We start from the raw sequence: 14,410 nt of genomic DNA on the forward strand, positions 1-14,410 counted from the left end.
TGTCGGAGCTTCCATACGCTTTCATCCGCTAGGCTTCCGATGAACATCCATTTAACATCCCTGCTAAATACTTCACACGTTCGTTCTTTTCCGTTCTGTTTTCGCAAATTTTCGTCAATTTTGTCCATTTCTGGACCGGATGAAAACGGATGGAGCCGTCCCCGAAAGTCTGCTCGTCCGCTGTGTCCTTTTTGCATACGTTTTGTGTCCATCGGCCACTGGGACCGGGCCTTAAGGTCATGAGCCGAAGAAGCTTGTGGTTTATTTACGGTTTCGGATAATCATTGCCAGAGTTATGACCCTTGATCACCCTAGAGACTAAAGTTATCATTTATACACAGTATTTAAGCTCACGAGACATATTTTTGCAAATGGTTTTATTTCCGGCAAATATATAGCGACCCTTGTGGACTATAACTAGGCGACGTAGCTGCTGTGGGGCGTATGTTTTGTTGTCTTGCAACCTATTTTTTGTATTCCCTTTGTAAGGAACAGCAATCCTTTATGATACTTGTTTTTCTTCACTCTAGACTCCTCTAGATCACGGGCTGCGACCTCAGTGGGGTCGTGGCGGACGAAAAAGCATATAAATCTCTGGTCCCAAGTTCACAAAGCATTCTCAGACTTAAGTTGAGAATTTACTCAAACTTGTTCACCTTATTTTAACTACAATATAGCTCTTTATAAAACTTTTGTTGTTTTAATGTATCAAATACATCAATAAGAAACTATGTGCAAACTTTTGTGTTTCTAGATCAAAGATATTTCTCATAAACAGTGATTGAAAGTTGAGCCAATTCTCAACTTAAGTCTGAGAATGCTTTGTGAACTCAGGGCCAGATCTATACACCTCTATACTCTTGTCACATTGCCAATCGCCATTCCCCTCTCACGCTCTAAAGTCTCTCATTAGAACATTTTGATCTGTAAATAATGATGATGTTTCATAGTAAAAGGTGACTTTGTTCTTCGAGGGGTCGCGATCAGATGATGGTTTCTGGAATAGGGTTGCAACCAACAAAAGGTTGGAAACCACTGCTGTAGATCGTGTAATTCTTGGTTGTTGCTAACTGTATTCCTATTAGATCTCCAAGACTTAATTATAATCGCTCAGTGTATCCGTAATTACACATAACATACCTATACTACTAACGATCTAATTAAACCCTCATGTTGCATATACCCGACGTCCTTTTCATCCAGATATTGTATTCAATTCTTCCTCACTGGTGAAGCTACCCTCCCCCCAGCCCAAAGTAAACCAAAGATTTTAATTAATTCTATTTATATAGAAATTATTTGTTATAGTATATTTACATTGACAGATCACGTTGATTTACATGTAATTATAAAACCGGAAGCTATCGTGTCTCAATCTAGTATATTACTTGGTATATAGTTCAAAAATAGATCATGAAAAATGAATATATTGAAAATCTTAGTCAAAGTTATGAGTTTGAAATTTTGGAACAATAAAACTTGAATAGTCGCGATTGTCAAGAACATTTTTCGGGTATTAATCTAACGTTTAATTTTTAAAAGGGGAAAGTTTTTCAAAGCCATTCTATTTCTCGACAATCCGATGTTCTAGAGATTGATTATAATAAATAGTTTATATAACGTTTGAAGCCAGAAAGAAGAACTGCAATAGGCAGATTTAGGCATAATTCGTCTTTAAGCCACACCGTTACTTGTTATCTCTGTTGGTCCATCATCCTCTATCAGAAAGAAAAGTATTGGCAGGGTATGGGAGTCAAGGATTAACTGCAGCCCCACCCCACTATGTCTTAATAAATTTCTCAGTCATTTCTCAGCTATTGTCATTCAAATGTAACCCATTTTAGGGAGCATTAATCCAAGGTTTATTTTTACAATTCTTCCAGTCATAGACCTTGCTGTACGCCTATGTGGAAAAAACGTTGTTAATGATGCATTTTCAAGGATTGGTTGTTATTATTTTTATTGTTGACATAAACTAAGTGCATTGTTTGCTTCAGAAACAAAGAGCATGTTGAATAAAATAATTCATCAGCTAATGGACAAAATTGATATTAATTCTATTCTTTACATAGGGACAATACAGTATCGGATTAGATGTAATCTTGAATAAAATAAAGATGTGCAATGATAGGAATGGGAATCCGTACATTATAAGAAATCAAATTAATTGAAATTGACATCTGACTTTAACTGAGTGGAATCTATTTTGATATATCCATCATTGACATTGGCATATTATGCCCACATTTGGACGTGTCGTATATCCCCGTCGACACTGGCTTGAATTGAAGGAAATAGTATTTGCGGTGTCTAATTTTCAAAATCGCCCAGCTTAATTCTACGGTAATATCGTGTTCAATAATTGTGGAGGTTTTTTTAAAAATAATTTTACTATCTATATTATTGGTTTTTACATTTATTAGTTCCTATTTTCTGCTTTTCAATTCCACCTAAACCACCATCCCCATCCCCACATTTCCAAAATACAAGATGTGGGATATTGTATTTGCGGTCGCCTAATAATATAAAGCTTGGTGATGCTGTTCATTGAGGTTTGCTCTGTTAGATTTTTTGACAATAATATTTGTGGAAGAACCATGAAGACTTTTTCTATTAGTATTTGTAGATGTGTTAGTGGACCTAAATGAAATGGTGTTTAACGCCCTACTGCAAAGAACTCCCCAATCTCTTAACTAGCGTTCAGAAATTTTAAGCAGGATATTCAGAAATGAAATGAAATGGGGTTCTGCTCCTACTGAGCTAATGAAGACGGGCATACGCCATACAGTGTGCTATGAGAGAAATTTTGCCCGTGCAGTGGCGCTATCGCCTACTCTTATATCGAATTCCAACTGCCGAGGGATCTTTTACGTTTATTCCAATGTGTACACGGGACTTCGGTTTTTCGTATCATCCGAAGGACTAGACAGCTGTCCCTGACAGGCCATCCGTCCTGCATCACTGACAAGGGGGAACCACGCCGGAAAAGTTAGTGGACCTAAAACGCCATTGACCCGTTTGTAGGAAAATGACCCGCTTGATAGAACCTTGTGCCTTCAACGTATCAGGTTATTGAGAAAAGTTATTTAACCCCGTCGTAGAACTTGGTGGGTGTGGTCATACAGAAAGACCCCGTTCCGCCCCCTGTCGAAAATCGCCGAGTAATTCCCACGTTTTTACTTTTAATGCCCAAATCAATTAAGAGTAACATTGGAGCACGGAAACCTTTGCAACTTGATCGGCATATTGATTTTGTCCTAAAGAAGTCAAATGGAAATTTACGGAGTCCAAAATCTTAATTATAAAATATTCAAATGTATTCTTTTGCCTCGGGGTATTGTACAGGTTTACATATTCCCGAGAGCTTCCAATTTTTCTGTATCCGATCTGAAGGGTTTGAAATTCTCAAGAGAAGATGATAAATCAAAATCCTTTCCTTATTTGGATTTGTATTTATGACATCGATCAAAATGTTTAGCTAATTCCATCATTTATCAGCCGATTTTCTGATTTGTCTCGTTTCTGACCTACTGACTGTTTGATAGATTCTAGATAATAAGAAAAAAACCCAACTTATTCCTGCCTTCCAGATTGAAAGATAATAGTCTAATTTCTCTTATTCGCTTTATCTTATAAAAGAAATGGATCGCTTTGGTAAGGATTCCATTACAAAGCTAAAACTTGTGACAGGAATGATCTATCACTGATAAAAATTCTATTATACGACAACGTGACTATTCCAATTGTTTTCTGAAATTAGGTTTGGTTTTGTTTAAAGCCATACAATCTTTTTATAAAATGTATTTACGGTTACATTTCCCACGGTAGCTCGATGAGTGTCTTCAGTATTAGCTCATTTTAAAACTTGAACGTTCGGAAGAGAATAAATGTGCCGCAATCCGGATGTGCGCTCCCGTTCATAATTTGAACATAGGAATTGGCTCAGGGTCAAGCCCACGGAACCACATTTGCCTCCACTACGCTGAAAGATAAAGTATTTACCGAATAAAGTATTTACCTAAAAAAAAGAGTATTTACCAAAATATTTACTGTTTACTAAAATCTTTACTATTTCCTAAAATATTTCCTAAAATCTTTACTAATCTTTACTCTTTCCTTACTATAAAATAAAGTATTTACTAAAAAATAAAGTATTTACTAAAAAATAAAGTATTTACCAAATAAAGTATTTACCTAAAAAAAAGAGTATTTACCAAAAAATAAAATATTTACAATTTACCAAAAAATAAAATATTAAAAATTTACTGTTTACTAAAATCTTTACTATTTCCTAAAATATTTCCTAAAATCTTTACTATTTCCTAAAATTTACTCTTACTTTACTATTTCCTAAAATCTTTACTCTTTCCTAAAATCTTTACTAATTACTAAATTTACTAATTAAATACAGGGAATATTACATCTATCATTCATTGTGATTACCCTGGCTTGCGTGATAAACGGTTAATGAGAAAACCACACTTCGACAAATTGACAAATAAAGAGTTTCTGACTGACGGCTGAACTGCGTATGCAGTGAATTCCAGGAACTGGAGGGGAAAAAACTGAATGACTGTCCACTCGCTGTGTTGACTTATATTTACGGCGCTGGACATATATAACGAAACAAGAATTTAATATTAGTTTATTACCAATATCTTTGCTGTGACAGAAGAACGTAATAGATACTGCAGGCCTTTTCCGGTGGTTTTTAGATTGTCGACGTGGAAAAGTAAAAAGGTTATCACCGCTATGAAGCAGTTTCGGAGATCTCATATGTCAAGTGCTCAATATAGACCCACCGAGAGCGCAGTGTATGCCTACTTTGCGCTCATTATATCCCCATTGCGTGCTCAGTATTGGCCTATAATGTGCCAATGAGATTGGCATTACTCACTTTGTCACAGTTTAGACATTTGTATCCGCAAGATCTGTATTAATGATAAGTGTTGATAATTATGTGAATATTCTGAATGGATAAGAATTGGAGTCCGCTGTTTTAGGAAAGGTAAGTAAGCATACCCCGTCTCATAGATGACACCTGTCACTACATTGATGTATACATGTAGCCATATATGTGACGCAGAAGCCAAAGCTACGGGGCAGGGTGGTCAATCTAATAATAATTACTTCAACATTTCGTTGGAATTAACCAAATCAGCGGTATCATGACGCTTTGGCCCGGTAGAGATTAAGTTACACAGGTGCTATACAATGTGCATTGAATAGGTCTGATTAACACTTGCAGAGGGTGATCAACACTGCTTCAATACTGATGCAAAGGAAATGAAATGAAATAGGGTTTAACGTCCTACTGTTCTGCTCCGGCTAATGAAGACTTGCATACGCCAAACAGTGCGTTATGAGGGAAATTTTGCCCGGGCAACGGCACTATGGTCTACTTTTATATCGAATTCCAACTGCCAAGGGATCTCTTACGTGCACGCGAATGTGTGAACAGGACCTCGGTTTTTCGTCCCGTGTATAGACTAGACAGGCGTCCTTGTCAGATGAATTTTATCGGCCAATGCAGGGATTGAACACGCGACCTCCAGCGTCTTACCACTTAGCCACCGTGGCTCCAAATACTGATGCGCTCAAAAACATAAAACATCGCCTGCTCTGTTGACGGGGTTATACCGCTTCCTTGAAATTTATCTAACAACAGCAGGGGCGTACATAAAGACTTTGTTTGGCCGAGGGGGGGGGGGGTGTTGTTTAGCAAAAATGCGACCGACTGATGCACATGTCCCTAATACGAGTAACGCAGTCAGGGGCCGAGCACCACAGATGATAGTTTTCTAGGGGCCAGTAGCTGATCTGGAAGCTGGGAATAGGGGGTGGGGTTGGGCGGTTCCAAATCTAGGACGCTATACACAATCACACCCCACAATGAATGTCAATAAAATCCTTCCTATAACACTGGGTGTCCCGGTAGAAAATAGAGTTGTTCGCCGATCGTTATTTCGTTGGAAAGTAGTTTTATTCAAGTTGACATAAAGTATATGTCATATAATATGATGATTGTTATTGATTTTGTAATTAAATTTATGTGAACCTTCGGGGTAGTGGCTATAACACTGAGCAACCTGAGAAAATTTTGAAAAATTGAACCAATATCCTGGCACTTGAGGTCATTGCTGGGAGCAAATTCTTGTGAACAAGAGAACCAGAAATAGGAGTCAATGGGTCAGAATCTCGAAATCTGCCCCTGTCAATTGCGTCTGTTTTGTCAGAGTTGTCAGAACATTTGTACAGTCTGACGACCCACGACCCGCACACCGGCGATACTACTAACTGGGCAGTTCACTATAACCGTGAATATGACAGTGCTGGGGCAGTATAAGACCACAGAGGAATGGAAGAATGATGCCATAATGGAATCTAGCGGCGTAGGCGCAAAAAAAAAATCAGATATGTAACTGACCTTTTAATTTTTGTGGACTCGGCCTGAAAAATTATAGTCAATGTCATGACAAATGGGATCAAATTCTCCTTTTCGAGAGGGTAAGAAATGCGACAGAATCTTGAGGCCCGTCCGTCAATTTCGCCTGTTATGTGAGACTAGAAAGAACAATTTTACACATTAGAAAATTTAAATTATGTAACTGAGTTTTTAATTTTGGGGGACTGGGCCTGAAGGGACTTTGTCTCACGGGGGTGCTTACTTGGTCACTGAAATGTCATTTACTGGACTTTGGGATCCGTGTGGAAAGGTTTTGCAGAATTCTGACGGTCAGAAAACACATGATTAAAATACTTTTAATTTCTACTGGGATTAAATATGCAATAAGTAAAAATTCTTAAGTTCAATAGATCGCCATAACATTTCATAATTTAAAGATTTTTTTACGTATTTCTGAAACAAACTATGCTTCCGATAACTTCTTACCAACTGTTCGACTGATGTTATTCGTATGACAATCAAGAATATAATTTATCAAAATCTTCTTAACAAGCTCTCTCAATTTCTTAGACCAACATACTCATAACAAGGATTTTTTTTATTCAAACATGAAAAGTTGACTAGGTTATTTTATACTATACCGTTGCAATTTAGGTGAACGCATTCACACAAAATTTTTCCTTTCTGTTTTGGCATTGTTTACCTCATTAATTCATTTAGTCTGAGACCGACTGTAGTGAGCACTTATTTTGAGACCGACTATGTGACTTAAGATATTTAGGTGCGCGTATATTAAGTATTTGAGGTTTTTCCCTTCTATTCTGGCATTATTTGTTTACCTCATTAATTCATTTGGACAGTCGCCGATGCATGATTTTGAGACCAACTGCAGTGACTGCACTTATTTTGAGACCGACTATTTTTTTTCCCTGGGGGAAATTATTTTACTTAGACCAACTCACAACAGAATAAGGGTAAACAGAATTTTTTCAAACATGATAAGTTGACAAGGTTATTTTATACTAAAGTTTTGGGTGAGTAGCGTTAGAAACAAATATGCCGGATAGACTTGGCGAAGATGCTTTAAAGACCCAAGAGCTTGCTGTCCTCAGAGCACAAATTCTGCAATTTAAAGGCATAAAATTGAGCACACACCATTAAAAAAGTAAATTTATTTTTAAAACACAGTTAGGTTACTTATATGACACTTTCATCTTCGTCAAAATCGTCATCGTCTGAGTCTAACAAGTATTCTTCACTACTACTGCACGATGATGATAATGCTAAATCAGATGACGTTGGCTGTGTGGGATCTTTATTTCGTGTATCACATGAAGCATCATCGTCGTCTGCTAAAGGCCCTTGATGTTCAATTGTCCTAATTTGTAATTTGGGAGTTGTATTGTCTTCATTTTGGTGAATTTCTAATATTAATGAATCATTGTCACAAATAGGATTAGAAGCACTTGTTGAAAATGAATCCTCGTGGTGACGCCGTACTCTTTTCGCTGCACTTGTGGAAGCTTTGATTCTCGGCGTTACGGCTGGAAAGAAGAATAACCAGAAATACATTTAGCAACATTCAGGGTTACATAGAGTTATCTTATAGTGTGCAGGCAGCCAGGTCCCTTGATATTTTGTTCACCAGAATGGAACTAAGATTGCCAGGACACAAACGTGTGACGCAAGGAATCTCTGCAGTGGGAAGGAACTAGAGAACCCACAGCCTTGAATCAAAGTTACGGCATTTGATTCAATGGTAGATGTGATAACCGACGGACATATGAGTAAAACTGAAGTTAAGGAGTTCACTTTTATGTTCCTTGATTATTTATTGAACCTAAGCTTTTCTCTTTTCGTGTATATGCTATGGTTACGTTGAAATAAATTGTTTTGAATATTAGTGGGTTTATTATTGAATTTTTAATAAACAGGATTTTAGGAACATATTGTGCCGTCTTCCATGTCTGTTCTACGGCTTAGTGGTGGTGTAAATAATACAGTTGTTTTAATATTTTCTGTAACTCTTAGGCTACACGTATCTACATTATTTTGCAATGTTATGGAAGTAAAATGTGAACACGAAAAGATGCGGAAAGCTTCCTGGATTTTATCGGTTTTACCCGGTATTCACCAAGGGGTTTTTATCAGCCAGGACAAATAGACAAGTAGCACTTTAAACCCTTTTCAATTTCATGTTCTATGGAATTCTCATACTGGCAGACATAATCTCAGTGTCTTTCATTATCTTACCCTGTAATTCTTGACCAAGGGCTGTTTTCTTAAGGCAACAACACACGAAGCGTAACAGTAACTTCTTATAGCCTTCCCTGTAACTCTCGAGAAATAAACCATATAAAAGAGGATTGAGCAGTCCCGGAAGTGACGTGGCAAGTAAGGCATACATCATAGCGGCTTCGCTGACTTTATAATCACATTTTTGAATGGTGATCATCGTCTGAAAAAAAGGACATTGATCTTCATATTGAGAGTGAAGGATAACCAATCTCCAAAGTCATCTTGGGAGAAAAAAAATAAGCATGATCGGTGGGGGTGAGGTGGGGGCGGATCCGTCCTCCACCTCCAATATGTTCTGACGGTTCTGAATGAAATGAGAAAATGCTGGCCTTAATCAAATTGTATGGCGTTACTTAATAATGGAAGATCCGATAAAGTGTGTATGGTGGTGGGGTGGGGTGTGTCGTTGCGGTCCATCCGAATGACTCAACGTTTTGCCTTGAAACGCATGGAGCTGTATATCATACCAGTAAAATGATTGATACACCGGGGTAAAATAAAACGAAAATACATACTAAGGCAGGAATCCACGTGATCTGATTTAATACAACCAATATCAAAACTGTTCGTGTGTGGCTTCCATTAAAGTTCCTCGTTTGATCGTCTAATAACTGAAACTCGGTATTTCTGATTGGTGGATCTTGACTTCCGAGTTTTTGAGCAAGTTTCGGCCTATTGACAACAATTCCAATAAATGTGCAAGATATGGCAGTGACGACTACGTTGATGTAGCCAAATGTCAGAAAAGCGATAAAATAAACCTGTCTTTTCCCAGATACAGGACTAGAAACAATCCATGATTCACAACTGTTATTCCCTTTCATCACTTCCGGTCCAAAACCAATAACCGGAAGTGTGGCTATAGATAACGTTATTGTGTATAAAAGAAACAACATAAGGCCCACACTGTCTTTACTATCAACACTCGATCTCCATCCAAAACAAGGACACAAGAAGTTGTGACGTTCTACGCACATATAAGTGACGAAGGCCATTGTTGATAGGCTGCACCACGTAGTCGTGACCTGGAAACACTCACATGTAGCTTTTCCACCATACCAACTACCGTTGAAAAACGACACAAGTCCTAAAGGTGTGGGAATGAGAGCTGATAAAATGTATGTCACACTAATGGCTGCGATTAATTTGTCTGTGACAACACGTTCGATTGGTCTTTTCCACCATAAGGCAACAACCAATGGGAGAAGGTTTTCCAGGAGTAGAAATACTTCTAAAACAACTGTTATTACACCTGATAGGTGAACATCTGGCGTGGCCCCTGTTGGTCTTTTACCACCCAAAGCTAGGTGATGCCGATTGGACGAGTCCATTAGATCTGAAAAGAGAAAATGAAGAACCTGATAAAATACTTGTAAATCACAGTTCTGATCGTTCATTAACACAGTGTAAAGTTAAAAATCTGAAGGAGAACCTGACCATTAAATCCCAACTTTTAAAAGTAGGAAACTGGGTTTAGCGTCTCTTTGAAATTTAAATTGGCACCGGCAACAATTAGTAGTACCACTAATGCGTGGGTCGTGGGGCGACAGACTGTACAAATGTTCTGTCAACTCTCAATTGACAGGCAGCTCTCGATATTCTGTGCCATTGATTCCCATTTCTGGTCATCACGTTCACAAGAATTTGCTCCCAGTAATGACCTCAAATGCCAGGATACTGTCTCAATTTTTCAAAATTTTCTTAGGGGTTGACCCCTCTCACCTCTGGTTTTTCGGTGTTATAGCCACTGCCCCTAAGGCAATCTGATTAAAATCCAGCTCTATATTTCGTCTCGTTTTTTTTACTTTCGATGGCCTCCACTACATGAAGATCTGACCGGTTGTAACGTGGTTCGCGTCAGGGGTCATACGCGCCGCGACTTTGGATCCTATGACGTCAGATATTTGATTAACCAATCAGCGTTGATGTTCTAGTGGGATACCCACAGTTCCGTGCACCACGCGCCAAGAACTCGTCCCAACAGACCGTTTCATTGCCAAATCCCTCACATCAACCAGAACGCAGGTTATATAACAATTCTTCCAGATCCTAATGTAGTAAAGACAAGTAAAACGCAATTTTGAACTATAAAAAAACGAAACAAAATAATATCCAGCAATTACCTCAAATGCCAGGATATTGACTCAATTTTTCAAAATTTTCTCAGGGGGAGACCACCTCCCTCCTTTCAGTTAGCTCAGTGTTATAGCCACTGATCCTAAGGTTCACAAAAATTTAATAATAACATCAATAACAATCATAATAGGAACTGAAGTCTATGTCCACGAAAATAAAACTGCTTTTCGGTGAACTGACGATCGGCGAACAACTATATAGGCAATGCGATCCATGTTCTACCGGGACGCTCAGTGTTATACTTTTCTGGAATTCATTGCAGGGTGGCAATGTGGATGGCGCCCTAGATTTGCCCCCCCCCCCTCCCATTTTGAGTTTCTACATCCGCTACTGAAAAAGACGTCGCCAAGATCTGTTTGTAATTCGGTATGCAGATAATATATTCTCAGGACGCCTACACAATATGTTTTCATCGGAAGATAAATCGAATGTATTCTAAACAAACACCTAAAACAAAAAGATTCTAGTCTTGTCGTGAAATGGGTCTCAGCTGGATATCTCGGCAATAATACCCTTTATCCCAGTGCGTCGCCACGAACTTTTTGTAATAATATAAGTGACATGTTTATCATTGAAAGATAAAAAAAGTTAAAAATAAATGGTTTTCCACATCAAGGAGATAAAACACCTGTACTATAATTTATATGAAGGATTTTTAAATTGAATTTTATAACACAAAAAACAACACACACAACAACAGCACATATTTAAGTTGCAATTTCATATTTTTAAGTTATATTTTTAAAATAGATTGTATCTATTAACAGTCCTACCTTGTTAAAGAATAATCCTATTAATCCTATAATTAACTATTGCCAGTTGAGAAATTGGCAAAAATATCAGTTTCATCGTCAAATTCCAACGTTTGAAGATAACTACTCCATTTTAGAGAACAGAAAACAATGGGGGAAATTGTGTAATTATTTCCGGTGTAAATGAGTTTTAAGTGTGAGAATGACACCTATGATCGTATAATAGTGAGTTGACAACCTATTGAGCAAAAGACATAGAAATAATTAGGTTTTGACTTTCTTAGAAAATATGAAATTGTAACTTTAAAAAACCCCAGGACAACAAAAAGATAGAACAACAGAACAAATAATATCATTAATATATTAAACAAATCGTAGAACATCATGATATATTAAACAAAACAAAAACATAGAAAAGCAAAAACATAGTACAATAGTACATGAAACAACATAACATATCAAATAAAACATAGAAGAACAAAACATTAAACAAAATAAAGAGCATCATTATACATGTATATTGAACAAAACGTAGAACATCATTATATATTAAACAAAGCATAGAACAACAGTACGTATTAAACAAAACATAAAACAACAGAAACATAAAACCACAAAACAATTTATATGGAAAACAGTCACTGGTTTATACACATATAGCACGACGTTTCGACAAGTATTCTCTTATCGTTATCAAGTACATGTCGAAACGTCGTGCTATATGTGTATAAACCAGTGATTGTTTTCCATATAAATTGTGTTGTGTTTTTAATGTGCTCAATCACTAAATGCCACTCAAGGTTTATAACAGAAACATAGACATGTCAAATAAAATATAGAACAATAAAAACACAGAACAACAAAAACATAGAACAACAAGAACACAGAACAACAAAAACATAGAATAGTAAATATTCAATAAAACACAAAACAAAAGTAGACGTATTAAACAAAACATTCAATAGAACATAATATTACAAAATTGTTATTTACTGTAAATAAATACTTTTTAATCACAAAGGGCACATGTTATGATCTGATAAACATGTGATTCCATCTTATAAGATATTGTAATAACCTGAACTGATATAAATTAGATAGTGCAACAGAACAACCATCATTTTAACATATGACAGGTGATGTTGTGTTGGCATGTAATCCTAATACGATAGATATTATATGATCCTTAATGCATGGCGAATGAAGTTGTTAGACAGGGTTCCGGAGAGTTTTATTTCTGAATCTAAGCCTCAAGGGTCAGTACGGAGTTAGATTATCATGGCATATTATTATAAGCTCCATGGTAGAATTAATTTAGATTGTGTTTCATTCTCGTAATACATGTATTACGTTATAGTTCCTGGTGTAAATAAAGTTATTATATACATACTGCGCTTTTGAAATTATTAAAATAAGGGTGCAATAACTGAAACCAAACGAATATTTGTCGTTACTTGTCACACAACGGGATCGCACAAATGTATCCACAGTATAAGTGTTAAATGACTTTCTAGCTTATATTTTGTAACAACCTAAAAGCCCCCGCTAATTGTGTTAAAACTAACAAACACGATATATCCTGACGCTGCTTCCGATATCTGTCACAAACATGGGTTCGGAACTAATTTCTTGTCTGTCGCAGGTTTTGTATGGAACGAAATTGTCGGATACAGTCAAGACCCGGAAGGAACGTGCCTGTTACTTGTATGTGGCTGATTATTCTTTTCGGATATGTCACTTTTTTATGTTCAGAAAATGTATTCATACCTTCTTTCATTTGGAGGACAATTATTTCTCCATTTCCTGTAACAGGACGCAATACATCACTAATATATAGTCCGCAAACTGTAGTTAACATTTTCTTAATCTAATTATATTACAAGCTTAACTACAATTGAATGTGTATAATTATGTTTAAAGTAAAGTTTAGTGGAAACTGTGTTTGGCAACTTTCGAATGTAACACAAATATAGAATCTTAATTGTGGCAACCTCCGAAGGTAACCAAAATATAGCATCTTCATGGTGAAAATATTTATGATGTGTGAAGTAAAGTTTAGTGGGAATCGTGTTTGTCAACTATCTAATGTAACCCAATTATAGCACCTTAATTGAGGCAACCTCCAAAGGTAATCAAAACAGAGCATCTTTATGGTGAAGATATTTATGATGTTTGAAGTAAAGTTTAGTGGGAATCGTGTTTGTCAACTATCTAATGTAACCCAATTATAGCACCTTAATTGAGGCAACCTCCCAAGGTAATCAAAACAGAGCATCTTCATGGTGAAGATATTTATGATGTTTGAAGTAAAGTTTAGTGGGAACCGTGTCTGTCAACTATCTAATGTAACCCAAATATAGAATCTTAATTGTGGCAATCTCCGAAGGTAACCAAAATATAGCATCTTCATGGTGAAAATATTGATGATTGGATGACATTTGATCGGCAATGTACAACCCAAATAAGAAGCACAAGGTAATAACACACATAAATCCTAATTTGTGGGGTTATTGTGACAGTTTTTGTTATAATTTCGTTTCGCCTAAAATGTTCGGTCAATATAGTTACTTCAAGAGACAACATTATACTTTCATATACTTTGGGTGAAATTTAAACTGTCAACTGTTTTAAAATTATTTTATGCAAAAACAAAGTCTGTATATTGTATTTCTTAGAAAATATATAACCCACACTATTTCTAAAAGTTATTTTTAAGATATAGAGCATACCCTTTTATTTCGAATTCCATCTGCCGAGGGTTTTTTTATTTGCACGTCAACGAGCTCGCGGAACCTCGGTTTCGTACCGTCCGAATTAA

General features: G+C 36.7%; 1 protein-coding gene across 2 annotated transcripts in view; it reads right to left on the minus strand.

Moving 5' to 3' along the window:
- Window positions 1-7,554: 7,554 nt before the first annotated feature.
- Window positions 7,555-14,410, minus strand: part of LOC126831915 (melatonin receptor type 1A) — a 37,060-nt gene continuing 30,204 nt past the window's right edge. The window contains exons 2-4 of one of the 2 annotated variants that reach the window (XM_050562587.2): window positions 9,220-10,040; window positions 8,660-8,864; window positions 7,555-7,950 (exon numbers count right to left, since the gene is read on the minus strand). In XM_050562587.2, the coding sequence (XP_050418544.1) occupies window positions 7,604-7,950; window positions 8,660-8,864; window positions 9,220-10,035 (1,368 nt within the window). In that variant the 5' untranslated portion in view covers window positions 10,036-10,040 and the 3' untranslated portion in view covers window positions 7,555-7,603. The remainder of the gene's footprint in view (window positions 7,951-8,659; window positions 8,865-9,219; window positions 10,041-14,410) is intronic. The other variant, XM_050562586.2, reaches the window with a different exon arrangement.

This window comes from Patella vulgata, chromosome 9, assembly GCF_932274485.2.
Source record: "Patella vulgata chromosome 9, xgPatVulg1.2, whole genome shotgun sequence".
Taxonomy (NCBI): domain Eukaryota; kingdom Metazoa; phylum Mollusca; class Gastropoda; family Patellidae; genus Patella; species Patella vulgata.